Raw genomic sequence first — 12,059 nt, 5'->3', positions numbered from 1 at the left:
GAAAGCAATTCTTAATTGGCCAGATTTGAGGACCGTGCATGATGTACGCAGCTTTTTGGGATTGTTCCTATTACAGGCGGTACATACGGTACTTTGCTGAAATTGCTTCGCCTCTTCATGCCTTAACAAAGAAGGCAACTCCGTTTAGATGGGCTGATCGAGAAATTACAGCATTCAAAAAGCTCAAAGAAAAGCTTACTTCGGATCCAGTATTGGTGTTACCGGACCTCCAAAAGGCTTTTGTTGTCCAGTGTGATGCATGCGGAAGTAGCATTGGGGCAGTTCTCATGCAAGAGGGACATGTGATAGCCTATGAGAGTAGAATATTGCAGGATGCCGAGAAGCATTTACAGGTTTATGAGAAAGAGATGTTGGATGTCATTCATGCTCTTTCTACATGGAAACACTACTTGCTTGGAGCTGATTTCACTGTGCAGACAGATCATCAGACCTTGCGTTATTTCCTCACGCAAACTAAGCTTTCAGAGAAGCATATGCGTTGGGCAAACTTTTTGTCTATGTTTCACTTTCAGATTGTGCATGTGGAAGGCAAAAAAAATATAGTGGCAGATGCTTTGTCATGCAAGCCATAGGTCTCCGCAGTTTCACTTGCTTATCATCATGAGCTTGATGAAATGAAAGAGCAGTATGCCCATGATGAGGACTTTGAAAGGTTGTTTGATCAAATGTCTGAGGGTCAGCGGCATGAGCATTACACTCTCAGAGATGGATTTTTATTGATGCATGGCAGACTGAGTGTTACCAGGCGATTGCGACTCAAGGTTATGATTGAAAGTCATGCTCCACTGTATGCAGGTCATAGAGGTATTGATGCCACGGTAAAAGCAGTGGAGACTTTCTTTTATTGGCCAACCTTGAGAAGAGATGTTGATGCCTTTGTGAGACAATGCATCATATGTCAGAAGGTACAATTTGACCGTCAAAAGACACCAGGGTTATTACAGCCTTTACCTATTCCAGACAGACCTTGGGAGAGCATTGCCATGGATTTTATATTTGATCTTCCACGGACACAAACGGGCAATGATGGCATTTGGACTATCATATGCAGGTTCAGTAAGCAGGCTCATTTCATTCCCGTGCGTAAGACGATCAAAGTGGATCATATGGTGAAGTTGTTCATGGCGAACATCTTCAAGTATCATGGCTTGCCAACGTCTATCATTAGTGACCGTGATCCACGGATGACGAGTTTATTCTGGAGAGGGTTGTTTGACAACATGGGTACAACTCTCAAGTTTTCATCATCATTTCATCCACAAACAGATGGTCAGTCAGAAGAGGCTAACTCTACAGTGTTGGATCTTCTTAAGTGTTATGTGTCAAAGCACAAGCAACAATGGGAAAAGTATCTTCCTTTAGTGGAGTTTGCATATAACAACACTGTTCATACCTCGACAGGCAAGGCGCCTTTTGAGATTGTGGAAGGAGGGAAGAAGGTACCACCCATTTTGCATACAAAGGATAAGATCTTTGAGGCTGATCAGTATGTGGAAAACATGGATGAAGCTTATCGGAGAGTTAAGTTGGCACTCCAAAAAACTCAGCAGAAGCAAAAGAAAGCTGCAGACCGTCACAGACGTGCTTTAGAGTTTGCATTCGGTGATTGGGTTCTTTTGCGCTTTGAAAAGGCTAGACTCAAGAAGATGAAGGGTAAAGAGCGCTTATTCCCTAAGTAGAGCATGCGTTATTATGGGCCTTTTCAGGTATTGGAAAAGCTTGGTAAGGTAGCCTATCGTTTGAAGCTACCAGATCACTGGAGGATTCACAATGCTTTTCACGTGAGTCTCCTTAGACCTTTCCGTGGGGATGTGCCTGAGGATGTATCAGATGAGGCTCAGCCGGAAGTTCAGGAACTTGATGAGGTTCTTATTCCAGAGCAGATACTGGCACATAAGGAAAGAAAGGTACGAGGTAAAGTTTCCCGTCGCTACCTTGTGAAGTTCAAGAACTATTCACCGATGGATGCAAAGTGGATGGAGGAAGGTGACTTAACAGATTCACCTCAGGTTTTGCAGCTTTCTCTCGATGCCTTTGAGTTAGAGCCGACTCTTGTTGTGGCTCATTCAGGTTCAGCAAAGCATGGGTCTGGAGCATTGCCTGATGCTCAAGAGGGGGGTAGCACCTCCACTCCCTTGATACAGACAGGCTCAGATGACATCTAGAGGTCGCTTGGTGCAGTTTTTATCTCACCCGAAGGTACTGATGGCTGACAGTACATCTGTTTATGGCACTTCTATGATATATGTGTACTAGTCACATGGGATGTTGTGGTTGTGTATGGTTCACAGTGGTATACAACTTGGACTACTACTACGCCATTGGTTTGCAGTGAATGTTGATACATGTGCATGGCTTAGAGAGATTGGGACGCTGATCTTGCCATATTGTATATTTCACTTTGGATATTTTGCTGTATCACCAGAATGCAATCGAGGACGCTTGCCATTTTTCAAGAGGGGGGGTATGTCATGGCCCTGTGAAAATGGAACAACACAAGTGTGGGCATGGTGGTTGCTGAGCAAAAATATTAAAATATTCGCTTTTGGGGTGCCCGGACAAATGAGAATGATGTGTGAACACTTCAGATGTGAAAGGAGACAAAAACATTAATGTTTTATTGAAGGTTGCCCCTAGGCCTTAGTGGCCCCTAGGGAACTTTAATGATTATTAAAGTTGGGGCCCTAGGATAAGTTTGGAGAGGGGGCAACTCCACTTTTGGGAGTTGCATGCCTCTCTCACTTCACTCTCTCTCTTGCTTTTGGGAGGCGTGTAACAAACGTGCATGTTGCAAGCGTGGAGAGCAGGAGGAAGCAAATCGACTGGTTTTGCTGCTGATTTCTGTGCAAAACAGGCCGTACAATCCAGCCGTACAGCTCTGTACGGACAGAGCTGCTGCAGGTACATCTACTGGTACAGGCTACGCACAGGTACAGAGCTTCTGCTGCAGGTACATCTACTGGTACAAGCTGCGCACAGGTACAGAGCTTCTGCTTCTGCAGGTACAGCTGTACGGACAGAGCAGGAGCTGGCGGCGCTGGACAGAACTCGTACTGGCGGCACTGACTGGCTGAGCAGGTACATTCGGGTACAGAGACTGGTTTCAGGCAGCACAGGCAGGTACAGTGCCACGTGGACTGCTGGTACAGACTGTACGGACAGGTACAGTTTTGATTTTCTGGTCTGTACAGACAAGTACAGCACTCCCAGTTGCAGGCAGAGCTTTTCCAGAGCTTGGTTGGTGCGATAGTCAAGTGGTTGCAGGGGAAACAGTACAGACAGTCGTTGGCAAGTGCAAACTGGTACGAACTGCTCCACGGGTGCAGAACCACGTGCTGACTTGGTAAGCTCTGAGCTTGTTCATCTGTCTTTCTTTCCATTGGCTTATGTCTGCTGTCTGCAGATTTGTGCTATCTAGCCCCTTGTGAGAGGAGGGGTATGGCAGATTGAAAAGGGTGGAAACAGAGATTGGGACAGTGAATGTATGTTTGTGCTGAGTTGTGGAATCATGTGCATGAGATATGCCGGATGTATGCTCAAGGCTGTCCTGCTAAATGGTCTTGGCTAATCAGAGGGAAGCACAGAGTGTTGCTTTGAGACACAGATCTGTGTGTGTGTGAATCCTCTGTGCTAAGAGGTATTGTGGGCTACCAGATTGGACATTCAGGTGCATCCTCTTGGCTGGTTTTGTTGTACTTAGCCTTACATATTTTTGAAATTGAATAAAGAAATACCGCAAGGGGCGCCAAGCTTTGGGGCCAACAGGTGTCGTTTTATTTTCAGATTTGGAGCACTCTAGCTCCAATCATAATTGTTTTATATCTGGACTACAAGTGGAAGGGTGACTGCTAGTCTACCGCACTTTGGTTTCTACCAAAGGCCGGTTTCAGTGGACAAAGGTGAATATGAAAACATTGTAGCAACATTAAAGAATATACCTGAATTGAAGCTGCACGAGATAGCAGGAGCTCTACTAGAGCAAGAGACCAGAGTCAAAGAGAAGAAATGGCTGGACTCAAAAACTGGAGAAGAAAAAGCATTCTTCACCCGAGGAGGATTCTCTAGAGGACGAGGACAAGGACGACGACAAGGACGAGAACGAGGAAGAGGCAGAGTAGGAGGAAGGACCTTCACTTGCCACAACTGTGGAAAGCCAAGACACATGGCAAGAGACTGCTACAGCAAACCCAGTGGAGAAGGAACAACATCGGCAAACTTCATGGAGGCTCCCAAGGAAGTGGAGTCAGATCATCTTTTCTGAGAGAGAGAGAGAGAGAGAGAGAGAGAGAGAGAAACCCCACAACCCAATGTAACCTGTCCCAACAGAGTAAAACCACCTCTGAGCCACCGATGATGTAGACCATGTGGTAGATGTATGTGTGAGCACTTTAGTCAAGGTCACGGACACTTGTAGTAGCCTTGGACACATAGAGAGAGAGTGTGTCAAGGACTATGAGTTTAGGGACTTGAGGCACTGGTCGTGGACTACCAAGTAAGAGGGAAACTTGGTATAGGGTCCAGGTGTGCTAGGAGTATTCACTTGAGGGGAGGTGTTGAAATATACAAGTGAATAGGATGTGTGCGGGAACAAGCCTTTAGCAAGAGGCTGTAAAAGAGAATCTGTAAATGAGTGAGAAGCTGTGAAAAGGTGAGAAGTATCTACTGGGAGAGAATAAAGGGTAGCATGAGAAGATTTAGGAGGTGTGGAGATATTCTGGGAAGAGGCGGAGAGAATCAAGCAAAAGAGGTGGAGTGAATCAAGGAGAGATCAGTGGGATTAGATGCTTGGATGTAAACTCTACAAATTGAGGCATTGGCCTAATGAGAATTTGTTGGTTTTTGATTATCCATGCCTACATTAAGCTATCAGTTAATTGCTCACTAATCACGTCTTAATTATCGTCTAATCTCCTTTCTAATGATGTTGATTCTAGCATTTGATCCACCATAGCTCATCACATTGCTGCAAATTTAACAGGACCTAGAGTCCTACACATATAGCAGTGCCACTCCATAGTAGTCCGTACTATGAATCACCCTCTGGAATGATGACAAGTGTTCCAGGTGATCAGCTTGTAGCCAGTTACCACGCATCTAAGTAGTTGCATATAGACGAAGGGACAACCCTTTGGGCTACCCCAAAAAAGGGTAGGAGACCCTTGCCTAAGAGAAGGGTGTCAGAATACACAGCGGAGATGATGACCAGATCTGGGAACACGAGCAAACGCAATGCAAAAAACAACAACACAAGAGAGAGAGAGAGAGAGATAGAGGCATTAACTCTGCTCTATATACACAAGGAAGATCCCGAAATGATACAACTTGACAAGGGGGCTATGGGGCCATTTTATATGGCCCCAATACTGCAGTCGGCCTGCTCATAGGCAGCCGACAGTACCTGTAGAACTCCACAACCAGCAACAAAACACCAGTCGGCCAGCTGAGCACTGTCGGCCAGCAACTGTGAAGTCCACGACCTGTCAAATACAGTCGGCCACCTCCAGCAAGTAGACTGATGCAGTCGGCTAACAAATGGGTCCTCTTGCCACCACAGTGCTGCCCCCCAAGCCACAGAAAAAATGGAAAAAATATGGGAAAAAATACGGGGAGTGAGGAAAAATGAGAAAACACCTACAAGGGCGGGCACACCCACAACAAAGGCCCTAGTGTCAACATAAAGACAGGAGATGACTTCTAACACCCCCTCTCAGCTCCTAGCTATGAAACCAACCACAGGGAGCTGGGTTGCCACCTGAGCAAATCCTGAGATAGCGACTTCGTGAAAAGGTCCACCATACTGTCCTCCGTCGAACAGAACTCTAGCAAGATGTCATCAGCAACGATCTGTTTACGAACAAAGTGCCTCTGGATCACCACGGGTTCCTCCAATGGAAGCCCAATCCTGCAATGCAACCTCTGCATCTGCACCACCTCACAAGCAGCATCACAAGCAGCTCGGTACTCTGCCTCTATCGACGACAAGGCAAAAGATGATTGCCTCTTACTGCTCCATAAAACTACTCCTGGGCCTGAAGTAGATCTCCTCGTGTCCAGATCTCCTCTCCAAACTGAGTCACTCCAACCGTGGAGTCGGACTCCATCAATCAATTCCCCTCTTGTGTAAAAGAGTCCATGATCCTTCACATGTCGCAGAAACCACAAGATACGCAATCCTGCCTCCCAAAGAGTCATCTGCAACCATGAGCTCAACTGCCTCATCAGGAAGCTCCCGTCCAATCTGGTGTCCATCAACCAGATCAATGAACCATTTTGCTTCCGAGCCAAAGAGGCATCACACTGCTCACAAGGATCAACACCTGTTTACGGTGCAAAGCCTAGTCCTAGAAACCTGCTGAAGACCACGCAAGGCCTTCTGAAACCTGTCAACCACCCCCTCTGAATCCGGAACCACAAAGCCTGGAGAATGCACCTCCGTCTGCAAGTAATGAACTACCACCTGCCTGGCTTTCCGAAAGGTCCCCGTGGAAAGAACATCCTCATCTACAGGAGTTTCTTTGTCCCGAATACTACGAGACATCAGAGCATAAGTTACCTCTTCAACTTCCTCTAACTGACGAACACAAGAACCACCAACATCAGTACTGGAACGTTCCTGCCAACTGCTGCCATCAATTGGCAAGCTATCCACCATCTGGTCCCGAAAAGCCTGCACCTGCAGCGTATCCACACTTAAGTGGCCATTACCAGACTGCCACTCATCACAAACTTGAGGACTTGGGAGAGAGAGTGCTGAAAGCTTGTAAACTCCATTCTCCACTCCGCCTTCCCAAACCACCTGGCATGTTGCTTTGTCCCGGAGAGCAACAAAATGCTCATCAAACTCCACCCGTACGCCAGTCTTGCAAACCTGATCCACTGACAACAGATGAAAACCAAGTGACGGGACATACAACACCTGGGAGGAATGCTTTCTCCCTCTGCCATCGGGAACTATCTCCATCCTGCCCTCACTGTGAACTGGGATAGTGGATGTATCCCCAGTAAGAATGTGACCAGAATACCTGCAGAGATCCTGTAAATCTGAACGGGAAGGAGTCATGTGCCTGGAAGCACCACTGTCTAGAATCCACTCCCGAGTATCCGTTGCGGAGAATCCTCCAACCTCCTCCCTGCCTGAAGAAAATGAAACATCGGTGTCCATCACCTCTAGGTGCACAAAAGCCGGAGTCTTCATGATTGCTGCCGAAGAATCTTCACCTTTCTCGGTCTTCCGCTTGGGACACTACCTCCAATAGTGGCCTTTCTCGCCACAATCATTACAGGTCCTCTCTGCCTTTAGTTTCTCGCAGTCAACGACGGACTTCTTCTCATAAGACTTCTCCGATGAAGCCTTCCCTTTGCCTGTGTTACGGCCTTTCGACCGTTGGCCAGTTAAGGCCTCCGAATCTCCACCTTGAGGAGGGTTCGTGAATCGTTCCTCCTAGTCCAAGACCATGGTCACAAGCTCCTCCCACGTGATGGTGCGGAGCCTGCCCCACTGGTAATCAAAGACGAGTAAAATGTTGAGTACTGAGAGGGCAAATGCGACAGCAACGTTATGGCCATGTCCTCTGACGATATCTCCTTCCCAGCCTGAAGAACTTCCTGCTGAAGAGCCTGCAGCTTGTTAATATGCTCCCGCATCGTCAACAACTTTGCAGGGCTCATAACCCGCATCTGTACTTCCAAGAAAATCCTCTTCATGGGCGATACCCTGTTGTAAAGAGAAGCCAAATGCTGCCATATACCTCTGGCCACAACATCACATGCTTTACATGATTGATTACTTGCGGTGTGCAGTTGAGGAAGATAAACGAACGGACCCTGGCGTTGACACGATCCCACATCTGTGCCTGTGCCTCTCGGTCCTTTCAGATCGACGGTAACTCCCCTTTCTCTACCATATGCTGTAGTTGTTCCCGTCCAACCGACAGTCCACTGGAACGTGGAGTGTAGGGATCTTCACATGCCTCTCGGCCATTTCTAACAGATTTGCCATTGCGGGGATGTACTCTGAAAAAGGGTGAGTGGGTGGGAACAAAGAAGAACTTACACCTGCAAACAAGTGGCTGTCCACCAAATCAGCCTGTCGTCCTCTTGCTTCTCCTCTTCCCAAACAAAGAAGAACTTACACCTGCAAGTGACTCTCCAACAAATCAGCCCATCGTCCTCTTGCTTCTCCTCTTCCCAAACAGTCCCGTACAGTCCATCAATCAGCAACACAACAGTCCCCCTCTTGCTCACACAAATCCCAAGAACTATTAAGAGCCTATGGCTCTCATACCATGTCAAAATACGCAACGGAGATGATGACCAGATCTGGGAACACGAGCAAACGCAATGCAGAAAACAACAGCACAAGAGAGAGAGAGAGAGAGAGAGAGAGAGAGAGAGAGAGGCGTGTAACTCTGCTCTATATACACAAGGAAGATCCCGGAATGATACAACTTGACAAGGGGGTTATGGGGCCATTTTATATGGCCCCAATACTGCAGTCGGCCTGCTCATAAGCAGCCGACAGGACCTGTAGAACTCCACGACCAGCAACAAAACACCAGTCAGCCAGCTGAGCACTGTCGGCCAGCAACTGTGAAGTCCACGACCTGTCAAATACAGTCGGCCACCTCCAGCAAAGTAGACTGATGCAGTCGGCTAACAAATGGGTCCTCCTGCCACCACAGTGCTGCCCCCCAAGCCACAGAAAAAATGGGAAAAATATGGGGAAAAGTACGGGGAGTGAAGAAAAATGAGAAAACACCTACAAGGGCGGGCACACTCACAACAAAGGCCCTGGTGTCAACATAAAGACAGGAGATGACTTCTAACAAAGGGGTATCCCTTGTGGGCCACCCTTAGGGCCAAAAGGCCATGGCCAATGCCCTACAGCCAACCCCATGGCTGGGCATGCTGTCAGCCATGCCTGTAGGGCCTGGGCAGCAAGGCGGCCAGGCCTAGATGGCCTGGACAGCCTGTCGTCCAGCCTCACAGGCAGCCTAGGCAGTGTGGCTGAGGCACAATGGCTGCCAAGCAGCCTGGAGCAATAGGCAAAGGCAGCCAGTCAACAACAGCAAAAAGACGCCTATTTAAAAGCATTAAATCAGGTCATTGAGAGATCATAAACAGGCTGACCCCTGTATATATCCACCGACCAACATAGAAAAGGCACTATAAAAGCATTGCCTAGAGTGCCTTTGGGGATCTCATTATTCACAAAGTGCTGAAGTATTCAAGGACCAGGACAGCCAAGGGAATTCCCAAGCAAAGGTGAAGATTGAAGGTCAAGAGTCAGATCATCTCAGGCTGAAAGTCTACAGCCAACAGGAGACATACAGATTTGTGTTATTTTCTCATCATTCAATAAAGCAAATACACCATCCTTGCTGGGCCCCACTGAGGGTATTTGGGACCCAATCGGGTGTACTATGCCTTATTCTCTCTCTCTCTCTGTCTCTCTCTCTCTCTCTCTCTCTCTCTCTCTCTCTCTTCCACTACATTGTGCAATCGTCTGGAACAGAGGTGCTGAATATTCGTTATCCGAAGTATAATCCTATCTGTAAGCTTCCGCATGTAACACAGCGACTCCCTAACCGTGCCCCCCATCAGGGATGGACTGCAATCTTGTATGCCCAACTCTCCACCCCTGTCACATAGGCGAGGACTGTTGTATATCCAACCGAACCAAGTTCCATACGGGGCTTTCTTGTGCAGGGTGGTGAACAATTAACATCATAAAACACGGGCAAGTTCAATAAGAGTAATTTCCAAATTGGTGGTAATCCAAGTTCCAACTGATGTACTTGCCACTTGGGCCTGTTATATTGCAAGCTTGGGGGAAAATCTTTCTTGTGCAGGGTGGTGAACAATTAACATCATAAAACACAGCCAAGTTCAATAAGGGTAAATTTCAAAATGGTGATAATCCAACTGAAGTACTTGGGCCTGTTATATTGCAAGCTTGGGGGAAAATTCAGGATTTGCATTCAATTATCCAAAAACTTGAGCCAATTTGATAGCTGTTTGGGCACAAAAGCAAACAAACTTGCATTACATACCGAGGCTTAATTGGCTCGCTACCACCGAATCCAGGAAGCAGCTCATCAAAGTCGCCCATGGCTGTTGTTGATTGTATACCAGAGTCAAAAGCAGCTCGTTGTGAACTTGATGAGCTATCTCTGGACTCCACGCTCTCAGAAACCCCAAATAAATCTTCAAGAACACCAGGGCTGGTCCCAACTGTAGAACCCCCACTGAAGACATCATCGTAGATGACATTGCCACTCCTAATCCCTTGCATGCCCCCAAAGACATCATCGCCATACAGGGGAGCATCAAAAACCGGCAAAGAGGAAGCTTTGGTGGAAGAAGATGATGTTGCCATTGATGATGATGATGGCTTGACTGACATTCTGAAAATGTCATCATAGGTCTGTGATGATGCTGATAATGTGGTCTGCTGCATTGTGGTTGTCGTCGCTGGGAAGTATAATGGTGAGGCAAACTTTGGTGGGCCTCCGAAGACATCATCATACATGACAGGCAGGTCGGAAGCTGCAGATCCCAAAGTGTTTCGGCTGGAGGATGCTGATTTTATCCCATTTGATGATCCAAAGAAGAGATCTTCTTGCGGGGTTTCACCCAAGATGGGGTTGGAGCTTCTGCTGTTGCGATTGAAGCCATTCTTCGGCTTGCCTGCAGAAGTATTCCCAGAAATGGAACCTGGAGATGAAGACGGCGATAATGACGATAATAGCACTGAAGATTTCGCAGCAGACATAGGGGCCGATTTGCCCTGGGCCTTCAGACCATAGTCCCGCTGCAAAATATTCGCAAAATCATCCATGGCCGCAACCAGACCGTCAGGAAAACCTGTGTACAGATCAGAATGAGGGCTAATGATGCATTTCCCGGAGCTCAATGACTATGGTGCATCGGATCGCGATCAGTTTCTCTGTGCATCCCTCAACAGATCGCAACCTCCGTGTGCTTCGATGGGGAGAAAGAACATCGATTGAGATATTAAAGTACATTTTGGAGTTCCAATCAAGGCGGGTAAAAGCTCCTGGCTACGGCGCACGGAGCTCCACTGCCAGAGAACGGAGGAGGCGAGGAAGACGGGTTAACTGGACCCTTCCCGATGGTTACAGTAACCCAACTACTCTCTATACTCGAGTGTGGTGTGCAGTGCTCGAGTGTGGTGTGCAGTGTACACCCCTTCCTCGGCATACCTTCGGTTACAATGCAAGTTAAATTGCTTTCATTTTGTGGGCTAGCTCCTTGAGGCTAGCTGGTGGCATGCACTAGCAACCTTTGAAATCAAAGGATGGAAACCTTGTCCAAGTTGCCATGGAAAGCTTGAAGCCGCCCCATAATTTGGTGGGTGCAAACCAGATCTTGCTTTTGGAATCATACAATCTCTCTCTCTCTCTCTCTCTCTCTCTCTCTCTCTCTCTCTCTCTCGTAATAGAAGATATATTACCAAAAATTACTTTACAAATGGCCACATGGCCGTCATCTGATGTACTAGCTCGGAGTACCCTCATCCAATATATAGCCGTCATTCTCCACCAAATGAGCTAACCGCAAGAAAGAGACTTGCCACACTAGTAGCCCTTTTATACGACCTATGTGAGCTGTCATACCAACATTTCATCCTGTTCAATCAATTGCTTGGTTTAAAAAAAAGGGAGAAGTAAAGAAAAACAAAAAATGTCAAAAAGAGAAGGTAGCAAGAAGATAGTTGCAACTATTAAAAAAAAAGGCTTCATGTTTGTGCCCTTTCATTTCTTCATATCATTATGGAGTTATGCATGCATTGCTTGCTTCGCTTGAACCCCTCTTCTCTTCATACTTACATGAGTAAAAATATTTACCCTTGGAAATGCTAGAAAGTTGCCACTAGTTTTGCTTGTTGAAACCCACTTAAAGTAGAAAGAGTTAGAAAACCACTCGTTAAAAACAACAAGCATGGATGCATCTTAGAAGAAGAACTTCTTATGTTACATCCTTTTCATGCATTGCATCGTGGTATAGTTAATACC

The 12,059-nt window shown here is 46.9% G+C and overlaps 1 protein-coding gene across 1 annotated transcript in view; it reads right to left on the bottom strand.

The window, feature by feature from the left end:
• The window catches only part of LOC147640195 (uncharacterized), a 57,402-nt gene extending 46,009 nt beyond the window's left edge, over positions 1 to 11,393 (bottom strand). Inside the window, exon 1 of the mRNA XM_086778244.1 lies at positions 10,074 to 11,393. Within this exon, the coding sequence (XP_086634370.1) occupies positions 10,074 to 10,861 (788 nt within the window). The 5' untranslated portion in view covers positions 10,862 to 11,393. The remainder of the gene's footprint in view (positions 1 to 10,073) is intronic.
• Positions 11,394 to 12,059: the final 666 nt, after the last annotated feature.

Source organism: Cibotium barometz, chromosome 3 (genome assembly GCF_041138505.1).
Source record: "Cibotium barometz isolate CiBa-2024 chromosome 3, ASM4113850v1, whole genome shotgun sequence".
NCBI classification, from domain to species: domain Eukaryota; kingdom Viridiplantae; phylum Streptophyta; class Polypodiopsida; order Cyatheales; family Cibotiaceae; genus Cibotium; species Cibotium barometz.
The sequence above is the reverse complement of the archived record's forward strand: the minus strand, read 5'-3'. Positions and strand labels throughout refer to the sequence as shown.